At 38.2% G+C, this 20,942-nt stretch overlaps 1 protein-coding gene across 3 annotated transcripts; it reads left to right on the top strand.

Annotated features, from left to right (window-relative positions):
• Nucleotides 1–13,456: 13,456 nt before the first annotated feature.
• On the top strand, nt 13,457–18,192 carry LOC120103679 (nudix hydrolase 12, mitochondrial-like). 3 transcript variants are annotated; one of them, XM_039116624.1, is made up of 6 exons: nt 13,457–14,127; nt 14,249–14,325; nt 15,110–15,224; nt 15,321–15,404; nt 17,174–17,323; nt 17,424–18,192. In XM_039116624.1, the coding sequence occupies exons 1-6, from the start codon at nt 14,077–14,079 to the stop codon at nt 17,553–17,555; spliced, it is 609 nt and encodes a 202-aa protein (XP_038972552.1). In that variant the 5' UTR covers nt 13,457–14,076; the 3' UTR covers nt 17,556–18,192. The 3 variants fall into 3 exon arrangements, with proteins under 3 accessions (XP_038972552.1, XP_038972554.1, XP_038972553.1); XM_039116626.1 differs by having other exon boundaries at nt 13,459–14,127; nt 14,233–14,325; XM_039116625.1 differs by having other exon boundaries at nt 13,460–14,127; nt 14,226–14,325.
• Nucleotides 18,193–20,942: the final 2,750 nt, after the last annotated feature.

Raw genomic sequence — 20,942 nt, 5'->3', positions numbered from 1 at the left:
GCCTCCTTTTAAAGGGAGTGGAGCTCCTAACAATTAGGAGCTCCAAGACAACTTGCCAAAGAGGGGGCGCCGGCCCCCTCTCTTCATGTCGCCCTAGCCAAGTGGAGAGGGGCTGATGCCCCTCTTACTTGGTTAACCTAATCCTCTTTCAAAGAGGATTAGGTTCCTCTCTCATGGTTTAATCCTAATCTAATTAGGATTAGCCAATTTTGGGTTCAATCTATGCTAGTCCTAATCCAATTAGGACTTGAGTGAACCATGACTCAATTGAACTCTTCAATCCTAATCCAATTAGGAGTCATGTTGATTCATTAGATTAATAATTAATTTAGACTTAAGGAATCCTAATCCAATTAGGATGTATTTAATTTTAGTCCTATCCAATTAGGACTCTAATTTGAATCCAAAGTCCTAATCCAATTAGGATTTCTAGGAATCCTACTCCAAGTAGGAATCCAATTTTGATTCAAAACTCCTAATCTCATTTAGGTGTGTGACTCATGCCTCCTGGATTAGCTAAGCATAGTGTATGCCTCTTGAGTAGTAGTGCAGCAGCTCAGGATCTCAATCAAAATAGTTAGCTAGAAGATATTTTTTGAGTTCTTTAGCTCTGTATAAGTACCCAAAATTTTTTCGGCGAAAAACTAATATGAGATTAAACACATGCCCGCACGAGTTCTCACAAATAGTGATATTATTTTTTTTCTTTTTCAAAAGTATTGATGAACATTTTGGATGTTACACTTTCAATTATGTTTTAAGCAAGTGGACTCTTTTGAATGTGCATGGATACCCACCTATGGTAGACCTGTCATTCATCCCTTTTGTAGGATATTACAAAATACTATTTTTGATGGATTCTATCTTATAGGTTCAAAAATTGCAAATTCCTTCCTCTACTTATTCTTTTTCTTATTTCCGTTTGCAATTAATTCTAGTAACCATATCATGAAAATGGTATCCCTAGATGAGCAATAATGCTAAAACACCATGCTAATGAAAAACCTTCCATTCATGCATCTCATTTCCCATTGGATCCTCATCGATGACTCATAAAATTGGAAAATTATTGGAAATCAATTACTAGTGCAATTCATGAGCAATGGTTGATCATCATTCAATTAATGGAGATTGAGATTGACATAATCGAAGGATTTAGTCGACTTGGGTGTATACTAGACATATCCATAATCCCTCAAGACTTGTAGGTTGTGACCTCTTAATTGGTGTACAAAAAATATACAACTCATTTATTTCATAAAAATAAGCAGTATGTAAACATCGGCAAAGAATACTGCAATTATAACACACATGGGACCATAAAAAAGGTTTATCACTTACAAACCATGATAGATTGCGATCATCTTGTTACATTCAACCAGTTCCAATAGTCACTATCATCAATACTTTGATGCATTGACTATTAGTTTCGCACAAGTGTAGTTAATCAATTACTGATTAATAAGTTATGTTATTTTAGTTTAACAAATGGTGGATGAACCAATGGGACTATAACAAGTATTTGTTATTTTTGTCAAAATATTAGGGTATTTCAGAGAATCTATGGTCATTTTGGTAAACAAACCGATCTCTATGTAGCTTAGTAGACAAATTCAAAATAATTAGATAAATGAACTGTAGATTAAAATGCAATTTATTCAATACATGTGGATGGAAGGACTTTGAGATATATATATAACACCCATTTCCCATGTCAACATAATCGGCCTAGTTTGCCGCACGACATTCTTTTCATAAAGTTTGAATTTTTTTTGATATAATTTTAAATTTTAATTTAGGTTATATTTGATTGGAAGGAGTTGATTTTAAAATGGAAATGAGTGACTCATATTCTAACCATTTGGTTGCGGGAGTCATATTTTCATTCTAATTCCAGAAAAAATGGGAATGCTCCAATCCTCCAAAATTCAATTTCTACTCTTAACTAGTATTCAAATTCCATTCTGATTTTGATTCCGATCACGAACCAGACGCCCTCTTAAAGTTGGAAAACCTTGTCCAGCCAAAATAGTGATTGCTCTTAACATAATTAAGTTGTGGTTGTTTTCTATATAATTCTCCCTTCCATGTCTTGTCCTACGAAGGCTTCTTAAATTAGGATTAGTGAGTCATTTTGCAAAAGCTGTCTATCACCTTAGTTTCTGTCCCGATATTTCACATGATAAGTGTTAACTAATAAAGAATCACTCCATGAGTTGAGCTTGAGTTGAGTTTATCAAGTAAGCTAAATATGGTTACAAGTCAAGCTGAATTAGTACCTAGTAGTGCAATTCTACACAATTGAGCTTATGTTGTTTGATACTAATTACAAACTCAATTACGACTGCCATTTTTTTTCTCTCTAAAGTTTAACACATGCACTAGCTTAGCCATATATTTTGAGATGAACTAAAGGCAAGACTTGGTCAGCAGAATTAGCTTGACTATTTACACCATGAGCAGATACCTTATGTTGGTATTTTAGTTGTTATAGGGCGCTTATCACTAGATCTTATAAGGATATAGACATTTGAACTGACTAGTCTAACATTCCAATGCTTGTTGAAACATTGGGTTATTTTTGTCTTGTCAATTAAGGTTAGGCGCCATAATTACTGTTTATGACCCTTACCTGAAGGAGTAAAGAGCTCTCCTATGGCGTTTGAATCTTTGGATTTTAGTTTACTGGTTGTAATCTATTCTGATGTTTAGCAAGTACCATACGATATTAGTTTGTCTAGAAGATGGCAGTCTTTTGCAAGTAAATGATGTAAAGATGCAATTTAGTAGGTGATGGAGTTGAAAGTTTGTCTACAACCAAAGTTTAGTACCACAATCCAACAACCAAATCTTCTTCGATATAGACTTGTTTGATGTTCTCAATAACTCTTATTGTATAATTAACTAGAGCAACGGTATATTTCTTTCATAACAAAATCATTTAGCAACTTGGTTTCTCCATTGAGCTCTGACAAAAAATTAGTTATTATGTTGCATATACACATGTCAACTCCAACAGTTCTTTTAAAAGTAGCTAGTTTGTATCTTAAAATTGTTTTATGTAGCATTTGCTGTGAACTAGGAGCTTGCTTGGCATCATTGTATTTTTGTTTCCGGAAAATTAGTACAATCATATATAAAGATTAATGTTAACAATATGTACACAAAACTTTGATTTTTCTTGATTATATTTTACATTCTTTTTTAAAAGCAATAAATTTTTGATTCTAAAAGCTCTAAAGACTTTACAAATGATTCTGAAAAAAAAGTCTCATTATACATGTTACTCAATCTACTTTATTTTCCTGATGGAAAAACAAAAGCAATATGGAGAGGGCACTAAACTTTCATTTTTATTTTTTATCCTTTTTTTTTTCTTTTATTAGCCAGCAAAACTAATCTACTCCCATCCTGAGCTAGAATTTAAGAACTAAGAAAGCAATTTAGCTTAATAACTTACCTAATTAAAAGTTTTAAAGTAAAATAACGAATTATATACGATCCCTAAGATTTAGCAAAAGGATATAAAAGATAAAAGTAAAGAATAGTTGTTTCATCTATATTTTGCTTATCTTTTAACCAAACATGTATTGCATGTATCATGTCAATTAATGACCGAGATAATGTAGCACCATCAGATTTGTCCGGCTCATAACCCATATGGTAATCCGGGCATCCAAAAATTTGCCAAGGCAATCTAGTTAGGACCTTGATCCGACCTGAAAGCTAAGATAAGCAGACTAGAAATAGTCGACCTCCAAAGCTGAAGTCTCTCATCTCAAGACCTTGGCAACTAATTCAATTTGATTGGAACCCCCTCATGGCAGAAGCAACTCAACCCCTTCAACCAGATGTTGGGAACCCGCCCACGCCGCTGATATTTCAAAAATTTTCATATGGCAGCGGAATCGGCATGCACGGGTTCGACGTTCATCGCATGAACGTTGTTTCGAGACCTTTCGTAATTAGGTAAGAATTAAAACTTTTAAAACTATTAGGAAGATCAAATCTTCACCTTGCGCGGGTAGATGATCACCGCAAATCTGAATTCGTGGTTTTGGAAGAGGGTTCGCTTGAAGCCGTTCAAACGTCCGGCCTCTACGGGTATCCACACGAAGCAGGAACCGATCCAAGCTTTCTATCTCACCGGGGTGCTAGCTCCCTTGCAGAGATAGCTTTGATGGCTGATCTCCTCTCTTTCAATCAACCCTTGATTGTGCTTGAGTGGAGGAGGAAGAAGAAGGGATCTTGAAGAAGAACAAGAAGGCTAGATGCAACCTTTGCTTTCCCTTGCTTCGAATCCCAAACGAAGGAGGAAGAAGAGGACCGCCAAGAGATCTTTCTTGCTCCCTTGCTTTCGGTTGAAGACCAAGGAGGAAGAGGAGGAGGCCACGGCTGCAAGGAGAGGGATGGATTCCTCTAGGGCGCCGGCCCTAGCCTCCTTTTAAAGGGAGTGGAGCTCCTAACAATTAGGAGCTCCAAGACAACTTGCCAAAGAGGGGGCGCCGGCCCCCTCTCTTCATGTCGCCCTAGCCAAGTGGAGAGGGGCTGATGCCCCTCTTACTTGGTTAACCTAATCCTCTTTCATGGTTTAGGTGCCTCTCTCATGGTTTAATCCTAATCTAATTAGGATTAGCCAATTTTGGGTTCAATCTATGCTAGTCCTAATCCAATTAGGACTTGAGTGAACCATGACTCAATTGAACTCTTCAATCCTAATCTAATTAGGAGTCATTTTGATTCATTAGATTAATAATTAATTTAGACTTAAGGAATCCTAATCCAATTAGGATGTATTTAATTTTAGTCCTATCCAATTAGGACTCTAATTTGAATCCAAAGTCCTAATCCAATTAGGATTTCTAGGAATCCTACTCCAAGTAGGAATCCAATTTTGATTCAAAACTCCTAATCTCATTAGGATTGAGGAATCCTATTCCAAGTAGGAATCCCAGTCCTACTCCAACTAGGATTCCCAGTCCTAATCCAATTAGGACTCTAGGAATCCTACCCGAAGTAGGATTTGTGTTTAAGTCCAATTAATTAATTCCCTTTGTTCCTTCTTCAACTTCTTATCAATCAAATTGATTTCTTGTGATTCCTAATCACGATTTCAACCATCGGATCGGTCAATACTTCTATTGTGTGTGACCCCATAGGTTCTATTCTGACTGGTAGTGAGATATATTGTGATCTCTATCTCAATATCATTGAAAACTCCTTTCAATGGGTTGGAACGATTCCAACTCAACTCATTAGGGTTTATCGATCATCAAGATAATCCCTATGAGTCCCACCATCCACCAGTGACACCTAGCAGCATGTAGTGGCTACCCAGCAGAATGGAATGATGAACCTCTAGGTGCAGTTAACGTGTGATACAGTCCTACTATCGTGGATCCCTACAGGACGGAGGTCATGGACAACTCGTCAAACCCCATCGTCTGTCATATGTCAAGATTTATTCGACTTGAGTTCGATAGTGGAAAACTCCTTTTCCACTTTATATTACCGCCCTGGCCAAGGTCTTAGAACTCAGTCTAACAAATCACATAGGATCACTCCTCTTCTATCAAGGTCGATAGATTCCTTATAGGTGCATACCCTACTCCTACAGTGAGCCTACTGCAGCCAATCTACACTGCATGGACCCATATGGCTAGAGACCATGTATGTGTGCAGTCAAACTACAATAACCTCACTGTGAGTAGCCGAAGCACCGCAGGTCAAAGGACCAGTCACACTACTGCAACATCAAGCAAGTCACTGACGAGTGGATAGACATCCAAGTGACTTCTTGTCTTGGTCACACTCAGTACCCTTGTTCTCTAACAAGCACCTGCACTATCACTTCAGTGTCCCTACACTGTGGACTCAAGTCTCGTCCATCCAGAAGGAAAGTGATCTGTGCACTGATCGGATCGATCACCGTCCTCGTGATGATCCATTGATCAGGAGCATTTAGAAATTAATCACCAATGATACATGGCTCAAATTCTCAACTCTTGAGAATATGTATCATCATCTTATTAATTTCTTGGACGATTCATAGACACATAAACAATATGAATAAAAAGATCCTTTTATTTATTCAATAATAAATAGTCAAGTACAAAATTATGTCCCTAGAATCAACAATGTGTCAGCCAAATTGGCTTCTAGGGCATACATCTAACACCAGATGCACACAAGGTCTTGGCAATTCTAGCACATGCCAGACGGTTACAGCACATCTCAAAGCAATTACACCATGTTAGCGGGTTGTTACAGCACGATCCTAAGTTTGTTGGGATACGATTCACCGAAAATTTGGAATTCTAGCTACAAATAGGCTCAGAAGTCCTCTAAAAATTTTAGAATGCTTCATTCCCTAAGCTCTCTATTTCCTACCAACATCATCCACCTTGCTTCTTCCTTAAGGACCGTTTGGATGATTGGACAGAAAATTCTTGGATTTGTGGGTTGGGTCAGTACAACTAGCAAAATCATAGGATTATAGGCTCAGTAGGTCTATAATTAGAAATATCTAGGTATAGCTTTGGTGTGGGCCAACCAGAATCACATAGGGAGAAAAAAAAGATCTACTTCGACTTAAATATTAGAGGTCCTGGCTAGAGCCAATACAACAAGCTCTTAGATCCTTGTCTATTATCTCACAGGTCCATGAAGGTGGTGCACATTGTGTCCCAGGATTGACGGTAACAGATTGGCACCATCCATGGAAAATAAGGAAGGAAAACCATGAAGTAAAGAAGCAACCACCAAGGAGTTGTTTAGCCGGAGTCTAATGTTTCCCAGCATAGCACCCCAAGGTCTTAGTCTCCTCAACTGGCCACTAAGGCCGCCGATGCCGAGTAGCTTGGCTTGCTTGTCTAGTAGGTGTAGGCCCTTATAGCAATGATGCAAGATCTGCAACAATGAGTCATCCCTCCCTTAGTTAGCCAAGCAGACCATCGGGACAATCTAGCTCAAGGCAACAACCATCATCATTCTAAAGGTCTTGGGTGGGGGGAAAAAGTGAGGTTTCTCCCCTTCTCCCTCTAGAGCTTGTTCCAACTTTGGTAGTCTCTCTTTGCATCTGCTAGGAAGAGTCTCTAGAAGGGAGATTGACCTTGATCACAAGATGAAGGAGATGAGCAATCAGATTAAGGTCTTGCAAGGATGGAAGACTAAAGCAAGGGATGATTTTGAGATGATGGGGCTTCCTTCAGCAAAGACATTATAGAGAAGCCTTGATTAAGGAGTTCAAAATACCTCATTTCAAGCTCTATGATGGTACCACAGATCCGATAGACTATCTTGAGAGCTTCAAAGATCTCATATTGCTGCAACGAGCTTCGAAATCCATAATGTGCTGAGCTTTTTTGGCTATGCTTAGAAAGGTGTCTCGACTCTGATACTCAAACCTCGACCAGGCTCAATTCGCTCCTTTAACTAGCTCAGTTGCTAGTTCGTCAGCCACTTCATCGGCAGTAGAAGATGGAGGAAAGCCTTTGCTTTTCTGTTCACTATCAAATAGAGGGAAGATGAGCCCCTCCGCAACTACATATGCCGATTTAGTGCTAAGGCATTGAGGGTGTGCAAGTTAGATCACTCCAAGCCGCAGTGATGAACAGGCTGATGAACTCACACTTAAGCTTCTCACTCAAAGCCCTCAAAGAACTTGGCTAAGCTCTTACTTCGAGTACACAAGTACATCAACACTGAGAAGACCATCGCTACCCGGAAGGAAGCATTGAGAAAGGGTGACAAAAATATGCTCTTCTTATTTCCCCGAGAAGCCAAATCTTGATAGAGATCCAAGATCGAGGCTATCGATGTTGGCCCCAGAAGATAAAAACTCCTGTTGAGAAGAGGGACACATGCAAGTACTGCCAATTTTTATAAAGATTATGGGCACGATATAGAGAAGCGTATGCAACTAAAAGAGAAGATCGAGATCCTCATTTGACAAGGGCATCTCAGCCTATACATGGATTAAAGGAAAGTTAGCGAGGATGGAAGAACCTCCAAAAGGCAAGATGAGGACCACCCACTTGCCGAGGTGACTGCCACTATCTCTAGAGGTCTCATCACTAAAAGATCCAGCCCTTCAACCTGCAAGTAGGCTGTGCGAGCTGAAGAACTAGTTCCCTAAAGAGACACAACCGAGCTCAAGAAGCTCTTACCCTGATAATGTTGGGTGTGCAATAAGTGAGATTCATAATTTTGAATTTTTGTACTTCTTGTCACTAACCATCGATGGAAATATATTCAAATTTCCCTCTAGAGAGATTGAAGTATTGCAGGTCGTATCATTTTATAGAAGCTACTGACCTTGAAGGCGAAGATGCTCGGTCTAGGAGGTACTTTCGGCCTAATCACTTAACGTGTTCGCGAAAAAGACCCATTTGGCTCATTGAGGTTTGATGACTCTCGTCTCAACCTCGGATTGGTACAATGGAGAAAGGTCCACTTGTCCCACTAAGGTTTGATGACTCCGGAATTGAACTAGGATGGGTACAATAGCACAAGGCCCACTTGGCCTGCCATGGTTCAATGACTCCGATCTCAACCTCGAATAGGTACAATGTAGTAAGGCCTACTTGGCCTACTGAAGACCGAGGAGGCCCGTCTGGCCACTAGCTCATCCTTAGTTAAATTTCTCTCTCAAGGCTCAAAGGCTTGAGATGGACTATATAATATTCCAATAAGGCGATCTCAATACTTCTTGTATATGCTAATAGTATTCTCGTCGATCTTGGGCATTTTATGGAATTTGGGTTTTCACTATCTAATATATGTACATGGAATGTATTCTAATTTATCTCTTCAATCATGATGGTTCTTCTCTTATAGAATTCTATTTATATTTCAGTCTGGCTCTGGAGGCATTATCAACATTCCAATTAGTTCCTATGGAATTCTTGGATTTATTTCATCTCAACCTATTCTACTGTGATCTCATCTTAGTATTTTCTCATTGTCTTCTTTCCATCTCGACTAGGCTCTCAAGGCATCATAATGATATCATTCAGCTGATCTCAAGCATTTGAGTTGATTACGACTTTATCTTGACATTTTTATCATCTGCTTTTATTCAGCCGATCTCGAAAACTTATACATCTCTAGCTTGGTATGGCCCATCTCGGCATCCTTAAGATGACCTTGAGCAAGCATTCAGATAACAAGAAAATGCTTGAAGATAATTTTATTTCATTAACAACATGTGATTATATAGCATGTGAAAGACCAAACTAGACTACTCCATTACAAAAGAAGTTTAGGCTTGGCCAAGCTCCAATTTTGCAAGATTGATGACTCCAGCAAGGTCACCTAGCTTAGGAGACCATCCTTTATCTCATCCTGCACTTATGAGGTGGTGTCGAGGAGCACAAAAGAAAGGCCTGTAGAAGCCTATTGCCTGAGGCTCGATGGTTCCTCTGCTTCGCTATTGTTGTCTTGCTCTTCAAACTCGGTGCTACTATTTGTAGCTAGGTTGAAGCCATTGAGGTCAGCCTAGGGGAAGAGCCTCGACACCTGACTTCTACATTCATCAAAGCCCTTTATGAAGGATTCAATCGTAGTGAGGGTGAACCACGTAAGGCAGCTCCTTGACACCTTGAACTTCTCTATGGCTTGGGAAGCTTTTTTCTCAGCCTGGACGACCTAAAACCGACCGATTTTCAATTCGTCTTCTGCCACAGCTGCCTCAAGATGGGCCGCTTTGGTCAATCCTTCTCGACTACTAGCATTCTCTTGAGGGACCTAGTTTGGCATTCGCTTCAGTCGCTTTCTTCCTGGCCTCTCGTAAGGCCCACTGAAGCATCTCCATGCAATGTTGAAGACATCTTTCTTGTGGAGACTCTATTCTGCAAAGAAGAGAAAAGACGATCAGCAATTGGGCTCATATATTCAAAGGAAAGGAAGGAGGAGCAGTTACAGAACCACCACCCAAGTATGATTTTAGGCGATTCAGCAGGCTGGATTTGCAAGAATATCTTAGAGAAACAAAATGGACACTCAGAACCTCTCCAGAAGTAATGGATTTGTAGAGGCTATCTCCCTCTTTTTATAGAGTCTCGGATGGCTCAGATAAATCCATCTGATCATCTCCCCGACAAGTTTAGTGGACGCATGTTGCATCCTCTTTGCTCCTTATGGTCAACATTCTCTCGGAAGACCAAAAGTTAGGACTCGTCCTTCGGGGGACCACCACCTAAGAGTTAATTTCCTCCTTAAAGTGGCATAGAGTCTAGCACAAATGGGGACTTCCTTCACTCAAACCGAGGAAGACACTTTGGACATGGATGTTGGAGGGGGACAGTGTTGTGGCAATCAATGATCAAGATGATGTGGCACGGTCAAATTCGGATGCACTCAAATTTTCTACAATGTATTCTGGTTAGGACCCCTAAGCTGAACTCAAAGTTGGGACAAACAGACCAGAAGCTAACAATCTTTCTAGTTGAAGTCTCTCAGCTCAGCTCGGTGACCTTGGCAACCAATCCAAACAGAGCAGAACCTCCTCATGCCAAATGCTGATCAACTCCCTTGCCCAAATGCGTATAAGGTCCTGGCAATTCTATCACGTGCCAGGTAGTTACTGTATATTCTAGGGTTATATTACACCACGTCAGCAGGTTGTTACAGCACAATTCCAAATTTGTTGAGATATTATTCGCCAAAGATTTGGAATCTTAACTATAAATAGGCTTGAAAACTCTCTAAAAAGGTAGATGCTCTATTCCCTGATCTTTTGATTTCTTACCAGCATCATCCACTTGCTTCTTCCTTATTTTTTTACTAAAAAACCTTCTCTGACTTAAGCATGAGAGAGCCAACCGAAACCAATCCGGCAAGCTCTCTGACCCCTGTCTGTAGCCTCATAGATCCATAGAGGCGGTTCGTGTCAGCATCCTGGGATCATTGGCAGCAACATGTATTTATTTGTTAGTAGTCATAACTATCATATAATTACTTTAAAGTATTTGGGTAGAGAGAGAGAGATTAATCAATTTCTTGAAAGGAAATTAAGGATAAAAATAATAATAGACTATTTATTATTAGATAAATAGACTTAGAATACATGTCAACATCATATCTATGTTTATTTATGGCTTCTAATTTGTTGCTTCTATCTGATTCTAGGCACCATCTGACCATTATTCTTGTCGCCAAAACAGCCAAATATGTTTTAGAAGAACATCAACCGTTGGAACATAAAGTGAAAGGATAATCTAATGGCAGCGGAGCCCCAATCATTGCACGAGACCATGATGCAGACTATAACAATTGATATGAGACTCCAATCAGGCTTGGGCCAAGTGGGACTAAGGATGACAATTTATGAATCGATTTATCAGCTTGATCTACAAACAATCCGTTTTTAGCAGGTTTGGATTTGATATAAATAGGTTTAGATCATAAATAGTCAGCCTGTCTTAAGCTATTTATTAAATGGGTTGGATGTAGGTTTAGACATTTGACTCATTTAACCCGTTTAACCCATTTAACTCATTTAATAATTTGATTAGATAATGACCCGATCTATTTAACCTGTTTCAGACCTATTTAACCTGTTTAAAATCTACTTAACTAGCTTCTGTCATATTTAATCCGACCCACTTAATCAGTTTATCCTGTTTAAATCTATTTAATCTGTTAAAAATCTACTTATTTATTATTTGTTCAATAAATTGATTATATTTAATATATAGGTCGGATTTGAATTTGAATTTTTCTATATATTTAATTACTAGGTTAGATTCGGGTTACCACCGGCTTCCATACGTTGGAGACCAACCTGAGACCAACCTGATTGCTACCTCCAAGAGGACCATCTATGTTAACACATTTGCCAAAATACCCCTTATGAAATACCAAACTACCCTCCCAAGGAGAATATGAGCGACCAGTCCGAGTCTCCGAGATGGGAACCGTTGACGCGGAGAAATTTAGTGTCAGTATAAAATAAATCAATTATTATTTTAATCAGGCTATTGGAATTTTTACAAAAGAACCACTCCAATCCACTGAACTTACATATAAATTTTTTATTTCTCAATATTTGCATCTTGACCCTCAAAATTTCCAGACTTGGCGCTGTGAATGAGTTAAGCCTGGCCGAGCAAAGCTTGGCACTGTTTTAGCTTGAACTGTTATGTTGGAGAGGTATATTAAAGTTTGAGCTGTGCTTACAGACATGCATGTTTTAATATTAGATTTCATCCCATAATAAGAACCTTAGCTATCTATTAAGTTTCGAGTCATTGTCAATTTATCATTGCCCAAGAAGAACTTTGGATTCCTTTGTTGGCCCAACTTGTTTAAGCCAGACTCTTTAGAAACCTAGATAGAAGTTTGATTTGTTTCTAATCTGAATGAGATACTCAACAAGCTAAACTTGCTCAATTTTAAAAAAAATATGCTCATTGCATATTTTCCACGATGTTTCATTAATAAATAGTTATTTGTAAATAACATTGTTTTATAGAAAGCCCTGTTACGAACAAAATAATATTAGAAAAATAAAAATTCTGAATTTGTATAAGTAAAAAAAATAAAATAAGATAGTTTTACTATATCCTTGATGTAGAAATCTAAACCAAAATTAATGCATCAAGTAAGATAAATAAATATCAAAGATGAGAATTTTGCCATGCAAAATGGTAGTCGGAGAGGGAGTAAATAATTAAAGAATTGATAAAAGAGCAGAAGATCCATGCTATAAAAATAAAAAAGATAGATCCTATTTGTATAATATAGAAAGCCATTTTTTTCAGCATGACCCCTATATATGGTTGGGGTCATGAGAGCGAGGATGGATAAGCTTGAAAGGATTCCCCCCCCCCCCCCCCCCCCAATCTATGAATCTATGATCGGATTCAAAAAAAAATTAGAAATGATGGATAAAAAAAAGGATTGTCCATCCATCCTGGCTCACCAATTTGCATCATTCCAAATTGGATGGATGGAGCATATGAAAGGTAGATTTCTATATTGACAAAAATTTTTTAATTACTTTTTTGATTAAAAAACAAGAGTCCTATCCTATCTTTTTTTTAACAAAAAATACTTTAGTAAAAATGTCATACAATTATCATCTCTTATTTTTTTATTTATATTATACCAAACATAAAAGTAAATCATTCCCACCCATACTTCCATATTTTGAACCAAACATATAGATGGATCTATCCTTCTTTGATCCATCTATCCTCTCCCTCATCCATTCTTCCTCTTCTATTGATTCTTTCACCAATCCATCCTTTATACCTAACTGAAGGGTCATTGCAATCCCTACATGGTCAAAAGGGATTGATATGTAAAAAATGATCATTGGAAGTTAATGCATGAATACAGTACATGTTAGGGTTATATATGCAAGAAAGTTGTAAACGGATAAAATATGTGGAAAAATCAGAGATCGGGAAGTATAATAATGGTATGGAAACTCTCTCCATCTCCCTAATCATCATCGAACCAAACGAAGAAAGGGGAAAAAAAATTATCCCAAATAATAACTTATTCCCCCCTTCGGCCTTCGCTTGGTGAGAGTTGAATTGGTCCCGCCGGAAATTTCTGTGTGCGTGTCTTGAGGTTGAGGGCGATGGAGCCGCGGCTTCTGTGAAGGATCCGACTACCCAATTGTGGGTTGTTGCCATATAATCCAAGTCTTCCCTTCTTTGGCTCCGATTCCGTTTCCATCTTCTCCCACTCCTCGGGGTCTCCTCGCTTTGTCGGTGTTTGGGTTTGGGTTTGGGCTTCCGAATTTAATACAAAGTGCGGTTTTTTATTCGGGAAGTGGGGTGGGGAGGAGCTCCGGGTGGTTCCATTGACTCGAGAAGCATTAAATTCGCCGGAAGCGCGGTCGTCGGCTTAAGGAAGCCGTCTCTTCTGTATTTTCTTTCTCTCTCTCTCGCCTTTGCTTGAGATTTGTGATTCGCCAATCTCTCTGCTTCTCTCTCGCTCTCTCTGTTCTCTTCTTTACTTGGAATGCCGTTTAAAAGGAGAAAGGTGTGATCTTTTTGAGGAAAGAGAGTGTTTGGTTGGTTTCCAAGAGGGAATGGGCCTCAGGATTGTGGGGTGGAGATCATGAGAGGTTGTTGCTCTCTTTCTGGAATTCGAGAGTTGGTGATAACTCAGGTGAAACAGAGCTTCTCTCTCGTTATTATACTAGGATTCGTGATCTTTTAGTCTCTTCTCATATCTTTCTATCCGTTTGCTGCTTTGCTTCTCTAAAGTTCGCAGCTTTTTTTGTCGCAAGAGTATGTCGTCGGTTGTGCTAGCTCGGACGGGGCGCCACCGGCAGCGTTACCAAGATCATTTCCGGCTTGTTGCTGGGTATTATGCTTTTCAACCTTTGTTTATTCCTTCAAACTCTTAATTTTTATTGGATTTTTGTCGCAGTATCTTGCTTTGCATTTGATGTCTATGAACCCATCGGGCTAATATCTGAAGACAGGAGAAGTGGATATTTGCATCTCCATTTGATGATTGCACAGTAGAATTCCGAAAATAACCAGATGGGTATGATGTAAATGGTGATGCTAGAAATTTACCAGACAAGCTTATGTTGTAAATTCTTATCTCCTGATGTGCTGGCATGGGAAGCCTGCACAGCAGACTGCATAAGCCACAGTAGAGGTAGCAATAATTCAAAAGCTAAGGACCTCTTGTTTGCTTTTGACATGTTGTGGTCCTTCCTACTTTCTCTTTAGGGTGTTTCATGAGTAAATTTTTGGGACAGATCCATATGTGTGCTGTGTTGTAAGGAATTTTTCAGCCCTGCTCATATCTAACCAAATGCAACTTAGGATATTGGTGCAGGAAAGAATAGCTTGATGCCTAAGAAAATTAATGGTGTCTTCGATCTAAACCAGTGGCACCAAGTATCTGCAATCAAATAGACATTCTTGATCTATTGACTATAGCAAGGATGCGATATATCTTTTTTTAGTTGTACGTCAGGTGAAAGATGTTATAAAGTGTAGATCTATAACACGTAAATTGCCAATCTAAGCTTTAGAAAAAAACTTGATAGTGCTTTTTGCCTTTTCTAGAATAACTGTCCAAAAATTAACTTTCTCATTCATTTTCTTACATTTTGTTCATGTGGTGAAAGCAGATGCATTCCCTATAAGCAAAAGGCGAACACAGAGAATCACAGCGACGATTTGATAGATTGTCTGGAAGTCCTCATGATTTCTTCACCAAATCGAGTTGATCTTGTCTTCCCAAAGGTGTGACTGCTGTGCCGTTTGGTTCTGGATGTTTGATTTGGAAGTTTTTCATTTTCTCTAAGTTTGTTCTAGAGTTGATGATCTTTTGGCCGTCAGGGTGGATGGGAGAATGACGAGACTGTACATGATGCAGCATGTCGCGAAGCCCTGGAGGAAGCAGGTGTCAGGGGAATTATAAATGTTGGTATTTGATCTTACATCTATTGTTTGATGACATGGGACGATCGGTTTTGTTAGAGTTACTGGAGCTTTTTCTAGTTGAATTTCTTTTCCTATTTGCATAAGAAAACATGCCTGAGTTGCATGTACCATGAGGATTTTGATTTCCTAACAACCAAGAGAAATAAAAAAATCAGATAGCTAAGTAAATGCTTTGTATCTAAATGAATGATGGTCCTGATGAAGTGAATCCTCGATCTCAATTGGTCAAAAGTAAAACTTATCATGGAAAAGTCTAAAGTGTCATGCCAAGGGTTAATAGAATACTGTGCGTGAAGGTTGTTCCATATACTGTAAAATATGTAAAATACAAAAATAACACTTAAAAGATCATAGTTCTAAAATTTAAATATCACTTGATATGGTTTTAATTGCAAATTCACATTTATAAAATGAGTTTAATTATTCCTCTGTATTCATGCAAACAGTAAGAGAGCCTTATAGCAAATGATACTATGAAATATCTGATCAGTTGCTTCACTGTTGCATATAGTTTTTACATCTAGAATCTCATTTGGGAATTTTTGTTTTAAGAAAAATATGACAGTAATCTTCCCCACTGGCAGGATTGACATCCAGAAAACTTGTCTGAATACTGTGTATTCATTATGAAAGCCAAACGTTTAGTTTAACACATTTAACATGCTTGTCAACCTTGTGGTGCTCATCACTTGTATATTAAGGTTGTTATATTGCTTTCATTTTCAACCACCCATTTCTCAAGCATTTTTTTTGTAAGGCATCATGTCTTAAGTGAATTTAATATGATTGGTCTGCCACCTTACCCGGCTAATACGCATGTGATATGTTTGCCGCTTGCCTAACTCATAGTGGCCTGTCTGTTGGTGATGATGTTCTCATAACTTGTGCAAGTTAACCGCTCAGGTTTACAGTTTTGTGAAAATAGTTCTGCTTTTTTAGACTTCAGTGCTTCACTTCTTAAAGCATTGTGTAAGATCAGAAATGGGAGAAGCATATCTTAGTATTTAAAGAGATGTAGTTCATGTTGGTTTAATCGTTCGCGCTTTGGTTATTGTTGTTAACATATCATGCTTTAAACCTAGCTGTCAGCAAGGTCAAGTGATAATTTTTGGCTTGTTGCTAGTTCTCAGTGATATCTCTTATTAAAACGCGGATATGTAAGAATGCTATGGACTTGAGTCTGGATTACACAATGAGGGGACAAGAAGGTAAAAAGGAGAAACATTTCCATTGTCTCCTTTAATTTTTTTTACTTTAGAACGTAGGTAGCATGTTTGGTAACTGAGATGAAAAGGATTCCTACAGAGTCATAATGTTGTCCTTCATAGCATTTGCTTTCTGATTTCCGGGGCTTCCTATCTGCAATTGCTCCCCTTTCTGAATTTTTTTTATTGATATCCAAAAAATGGTTCTACGATCAAGGTGATTAATTTATCTTCTGCATGCTGAGAAAACCATCACTGTTAACGTTCAACCAAAATTTTGAGGACATTCTATCTCATGCTTATTTATCTTTTGGAAAGGCTCTATCTTTTTACTCCCTTCGAAAGATTTATCTGGTTAAAAAGGTTTAAGTGCCCTTCATGAATAGATTGGGATTTGCCCAATTTTTCCTCCAAAAAGGGTTTAAGCGACTGTTTCTCTCGTGCTTAATAACTGCTAACAACAGTTGTGCTTGACATAAAAATTCCGATTTCTTCACCATTAGTCCAAGTGTTGTGATGATCGTTATCTGTTTTGGTCTTCAGGAAAAATCACTGGGTATATGGACTTTTAGAAGCAAGAACAGACAGAATAGTTGCAGCCTTGAAGGAACTTGCAAAGGTTACATGTTTGCCTTGGAGGTTACCGAAGAGCTACAGTGCTGGCCAGAGCAGGCGAGCCACGAAAGGAAATGGGTCCGTATCTAATTGTACTCCTTTTCTATAGTACACGAACCAACCACATTGTTTGAGAGCTCCCAGCTCCCTCTTTCTAACATTACTCTTCTTTGATCAGGTATCCGTGAGGGATGCATTCAAACTTTGTCGGTATGAGTGGATGCGTGATGCTCTTAATTCATTTATACAACTTATCAGGCAAAACTATGTCACCTCTAAAGCACCTGGCCACCCAGCTTCGTCATTGTGAAGCCTACGACAGTTGAGCATGCCTTGGCATTATGCTGATGGTTTCTGGCCACAGCTTTGACGATCTGAGATTTGATAAACCAGTCTTATGCTCTTCCTCTCATTCTTTAATCAGAGGAGTTGGGGCTTGGATGTGTATCGTGACACTAATGGAGTTGCTTGTTCTACTGGTTCTTAGTGAAAGCAGGGCTAGTTTAGTTTGCATCAAAAACTATTTGAGTGGAGTCCCAATTACAGGCATTCTTTCAATTGGCATCGGTCCACTGGCAGGGCAAGTCCTGATCCTGATAACATTTTGATCGATCCAATGGTTGTCATTGAGAATCCATGCTGGTTTTTGATTAGGTATGTATGTATGTCAATGTTTTGATCGATCTAATGGCTGAATTGGAAATCCATGCTGCTTTCAATATTGCATGTATGCCGTTGAGAAACCATGTTGGTTTTCAATGTGGTATGTATATATGTATGACCTGATCTTGACAACATTTTGATCGATCCAATGGCTCTAATTGAGAATCCATGCTGGTTTTCAATGTAGTATATATGCCATCATGAATCCATGTTGGTTTTCAATGTAGTATGTATGTCTTGATCCTGACAATATTTTAATCGATTCAATGGCTGAATTGGGAATCCATGCTGGTTTTCAATGTGCTATGTATGTCATTGAGAGAATCCAAGCTGGTTTTCAATGTAGTATGTACTTATATATGTATGTCCTAATCCTGACAACGTTTTGTTCGATCCAATGGCTCTAATTGAGAATCCATGCTGGTTTTCAATGTAGTATGTAGGTCACTAGGAATCCATGTTGGTTTTCAATATAGTATGTATGCTCTAATCTTGGTTACATTTTGATTGATCCAATGGCTGAATTGGGAATCCATGCTGGTTTTCAATGTAGTATGTATATCATTGAGAATCCATGTCGGTTTTCAATGTAGTATGTATTTATGTATGTATGTCCTAATCCTGACAACATTTTGATCAATCCAATGGCTCTAGGCTCTACTTGAGAATCCATGCTGGTTTTCAATGTAGTATGCATGTCCTGATCCTGACAAAATGTTGCTGGTTTTCAAAATGTTGCTGGTTGACAACATTTTGATCGATCCAATGACTGTATTGGGAACTCATGCCAGTTTTCAATGCATACAACATTTTGATCGATCCAATGACTGTATTGGGAACTCATGCCAGTTTTCAATGTAGTATGCATGTTCTGATCATGACAACATTTTGATCGATACAATGGCTGTAATTGGGAATCCATTCTGGTTTTCAATGTAGTATGTATGTATGGCCTGATTCTGACAATATTTTGGTCGATTCAATGGCTGTAATAGGGAATCCATACTGATTTTCAATGTACTATGTATGCCCTTGCGAATCCATGTTGGTTTTCATTGTAGCATGTATATCCTGATCTTTATAACATTTTGATCAATCCAATGGCTGTCATTGGGAATCCATGCTAGCTTTCAATATTAGGGGGAACTTACTCGATTAAAAACCTAAAAAGAATAAAATATCGATATAATTGTATTGATACTAATATATGTTTACTTTGCAAGAGCAATAAATAACAGAAAAAACACCATTATTTGTTTGTTGCTGTTAGCTGTTCATGAAGAATTAACTAATTCCCAGTGCACTTTGATTATTTGAGGCTAGTTCAAAAAATGAATAGCTAAGAAAAAAAAAATATGATTAGTTTGAGAATCTTCAATAATCTAGATAATTTTTTTGTTCTATTTCTACTTCTTTATGATTTTTAGGAAGTTTGCTTCCTCCCTCTCTCCCACCTTCTCTTGTTCTTTGTAGTCTTTCTTCATAATAGTTTTGTTATCTTGATGAAATTTGGGTGGATCAAATCCTTCCTTCCATTGAAAAAGAAATTAAAAAAAAAGCTTCTAAAAGGACATAATCATCACAACAAGCATTTTCTCTCGACAAAGGTGTCCCTATCAACCAAACCATCCAACATTTGGGCATGCTAGTGATTATTTAGATGCATTTGTCGTTATCAAAATCAAAGTAGCACATTGCAACAGAAGAAGAATCAGAAAGAAGCACAAGTTTTGTTGGAGCATCATATTGAACATTTCTAACCACCTCTCCACTCTTTAAAGTAATTGGTATTAACATGTTGTTACATTATTGAGGTACTAATACAAATAAACTTGCAAATTCATGCATAAGAGAGATGGTAAAAATAATCCAAAAATTTTAGTCTAAATTTTACTTTATCGACAAATATATATGATTTGAATTTAATTAAACTATTTGCATCAAATCTAAAATTATTTGGCATTTCAAGAACAACTGCTGGCCTTTCGGTCTATGCACTCTATGCACTCCATCCTTGTTCTCCCTCTTTCTCCTTCTTATACACACTAGTCGTCCCATCCCTCTCTTAGCCATTATTAAGTATGAAATCTTTGGGAAAAACAAAAGGAGAGCATCGGGTTGGAGGGTCCATGAAGCTATAGCTATATGGATGGGCTGCTGCACCCAAACACCTCTCTATCTCTCACTCAAAGCATATCAACATGCTCCAAAGGGAGAGAAATGATAGATAATGGGAGCAGACAAGCATCTCCAATGATCCACCTAATGGCCATTGATTATGTCCAAAGTCTATCTTCTTAAAGCCATCTGTGTAATGGCCTGCAAAAACATTGAAACAACATCAATTTCATTGCCTCTCCAGGTAGCATCTTCAACTACTCCCCTCCGCACCTCATCTTTCACCGGTTCATAGGATTGTCGTACATCCAACGAGGATGTTTCATTGTGATTGATAATGCCAGTCGATGATTAATAGTTTTGGAGGCTACAATGATGGTCGCGTCATGATATTAGGAGCCTTGGACCTCATCCAAAAATAGTAGCCAGAAGATATTGTTTGAGTTGCTTGGTCCTTATAAGTATCTTGCATAGCCAATATAGAACTAAATACATGCCCATGTATGTTCTTATATACTCCTCCATTTAAGCCTTGACATTCTTGCTAGGATAAGGGTCTAAATCCATTCAAATTCAATTGCAAGTATCATAAATCCAATCATAAATTTATTCTAATTCAGTCACAAATATAACGATTAGCCTACAATCAACTCAAATAAATAGCATCCTCTAGTTTACGTAGGCTATGGGCCATATCTGCTCTGATACCCTTTGTAACAATTAAGAATTTCACACAAAAAAAACTAACTAGAAGGTATTATTTGAATTTCTTAGTCCTGTATAAGTGCACATGATCTACCTAATGCAGGCAATAGAGGACTAAATATACACTCGCACGGGTGCTTATAGTCTATGAGTCATCCCTATTTGATCCATATTTGGGACCTAATGGACTCTTAATGATTTCAATTGCATT

Source organism: Phoenix dactylifera, unplaced genomic scaffold, assembly GCF_009389715.1.
Source record: "Phoenix dactylifera cultivar Barhee BC4 unplaced genomic scaffold, palm_55x_up_171113_PBpolish2nd_filt_p 000117F, whole genome shotgun sequence".
NCBI classification, from domain to species: domain Eukaryota; kingdom Viridiplantae; phylum Streptophyta; class Magnoliopsida; order Arecales; family Arecaceae; genus Phoenix; species Phoenix dactylifera.
This window is presented reverse-complemented; position numbering and strand designations above follow the sequence as displayed.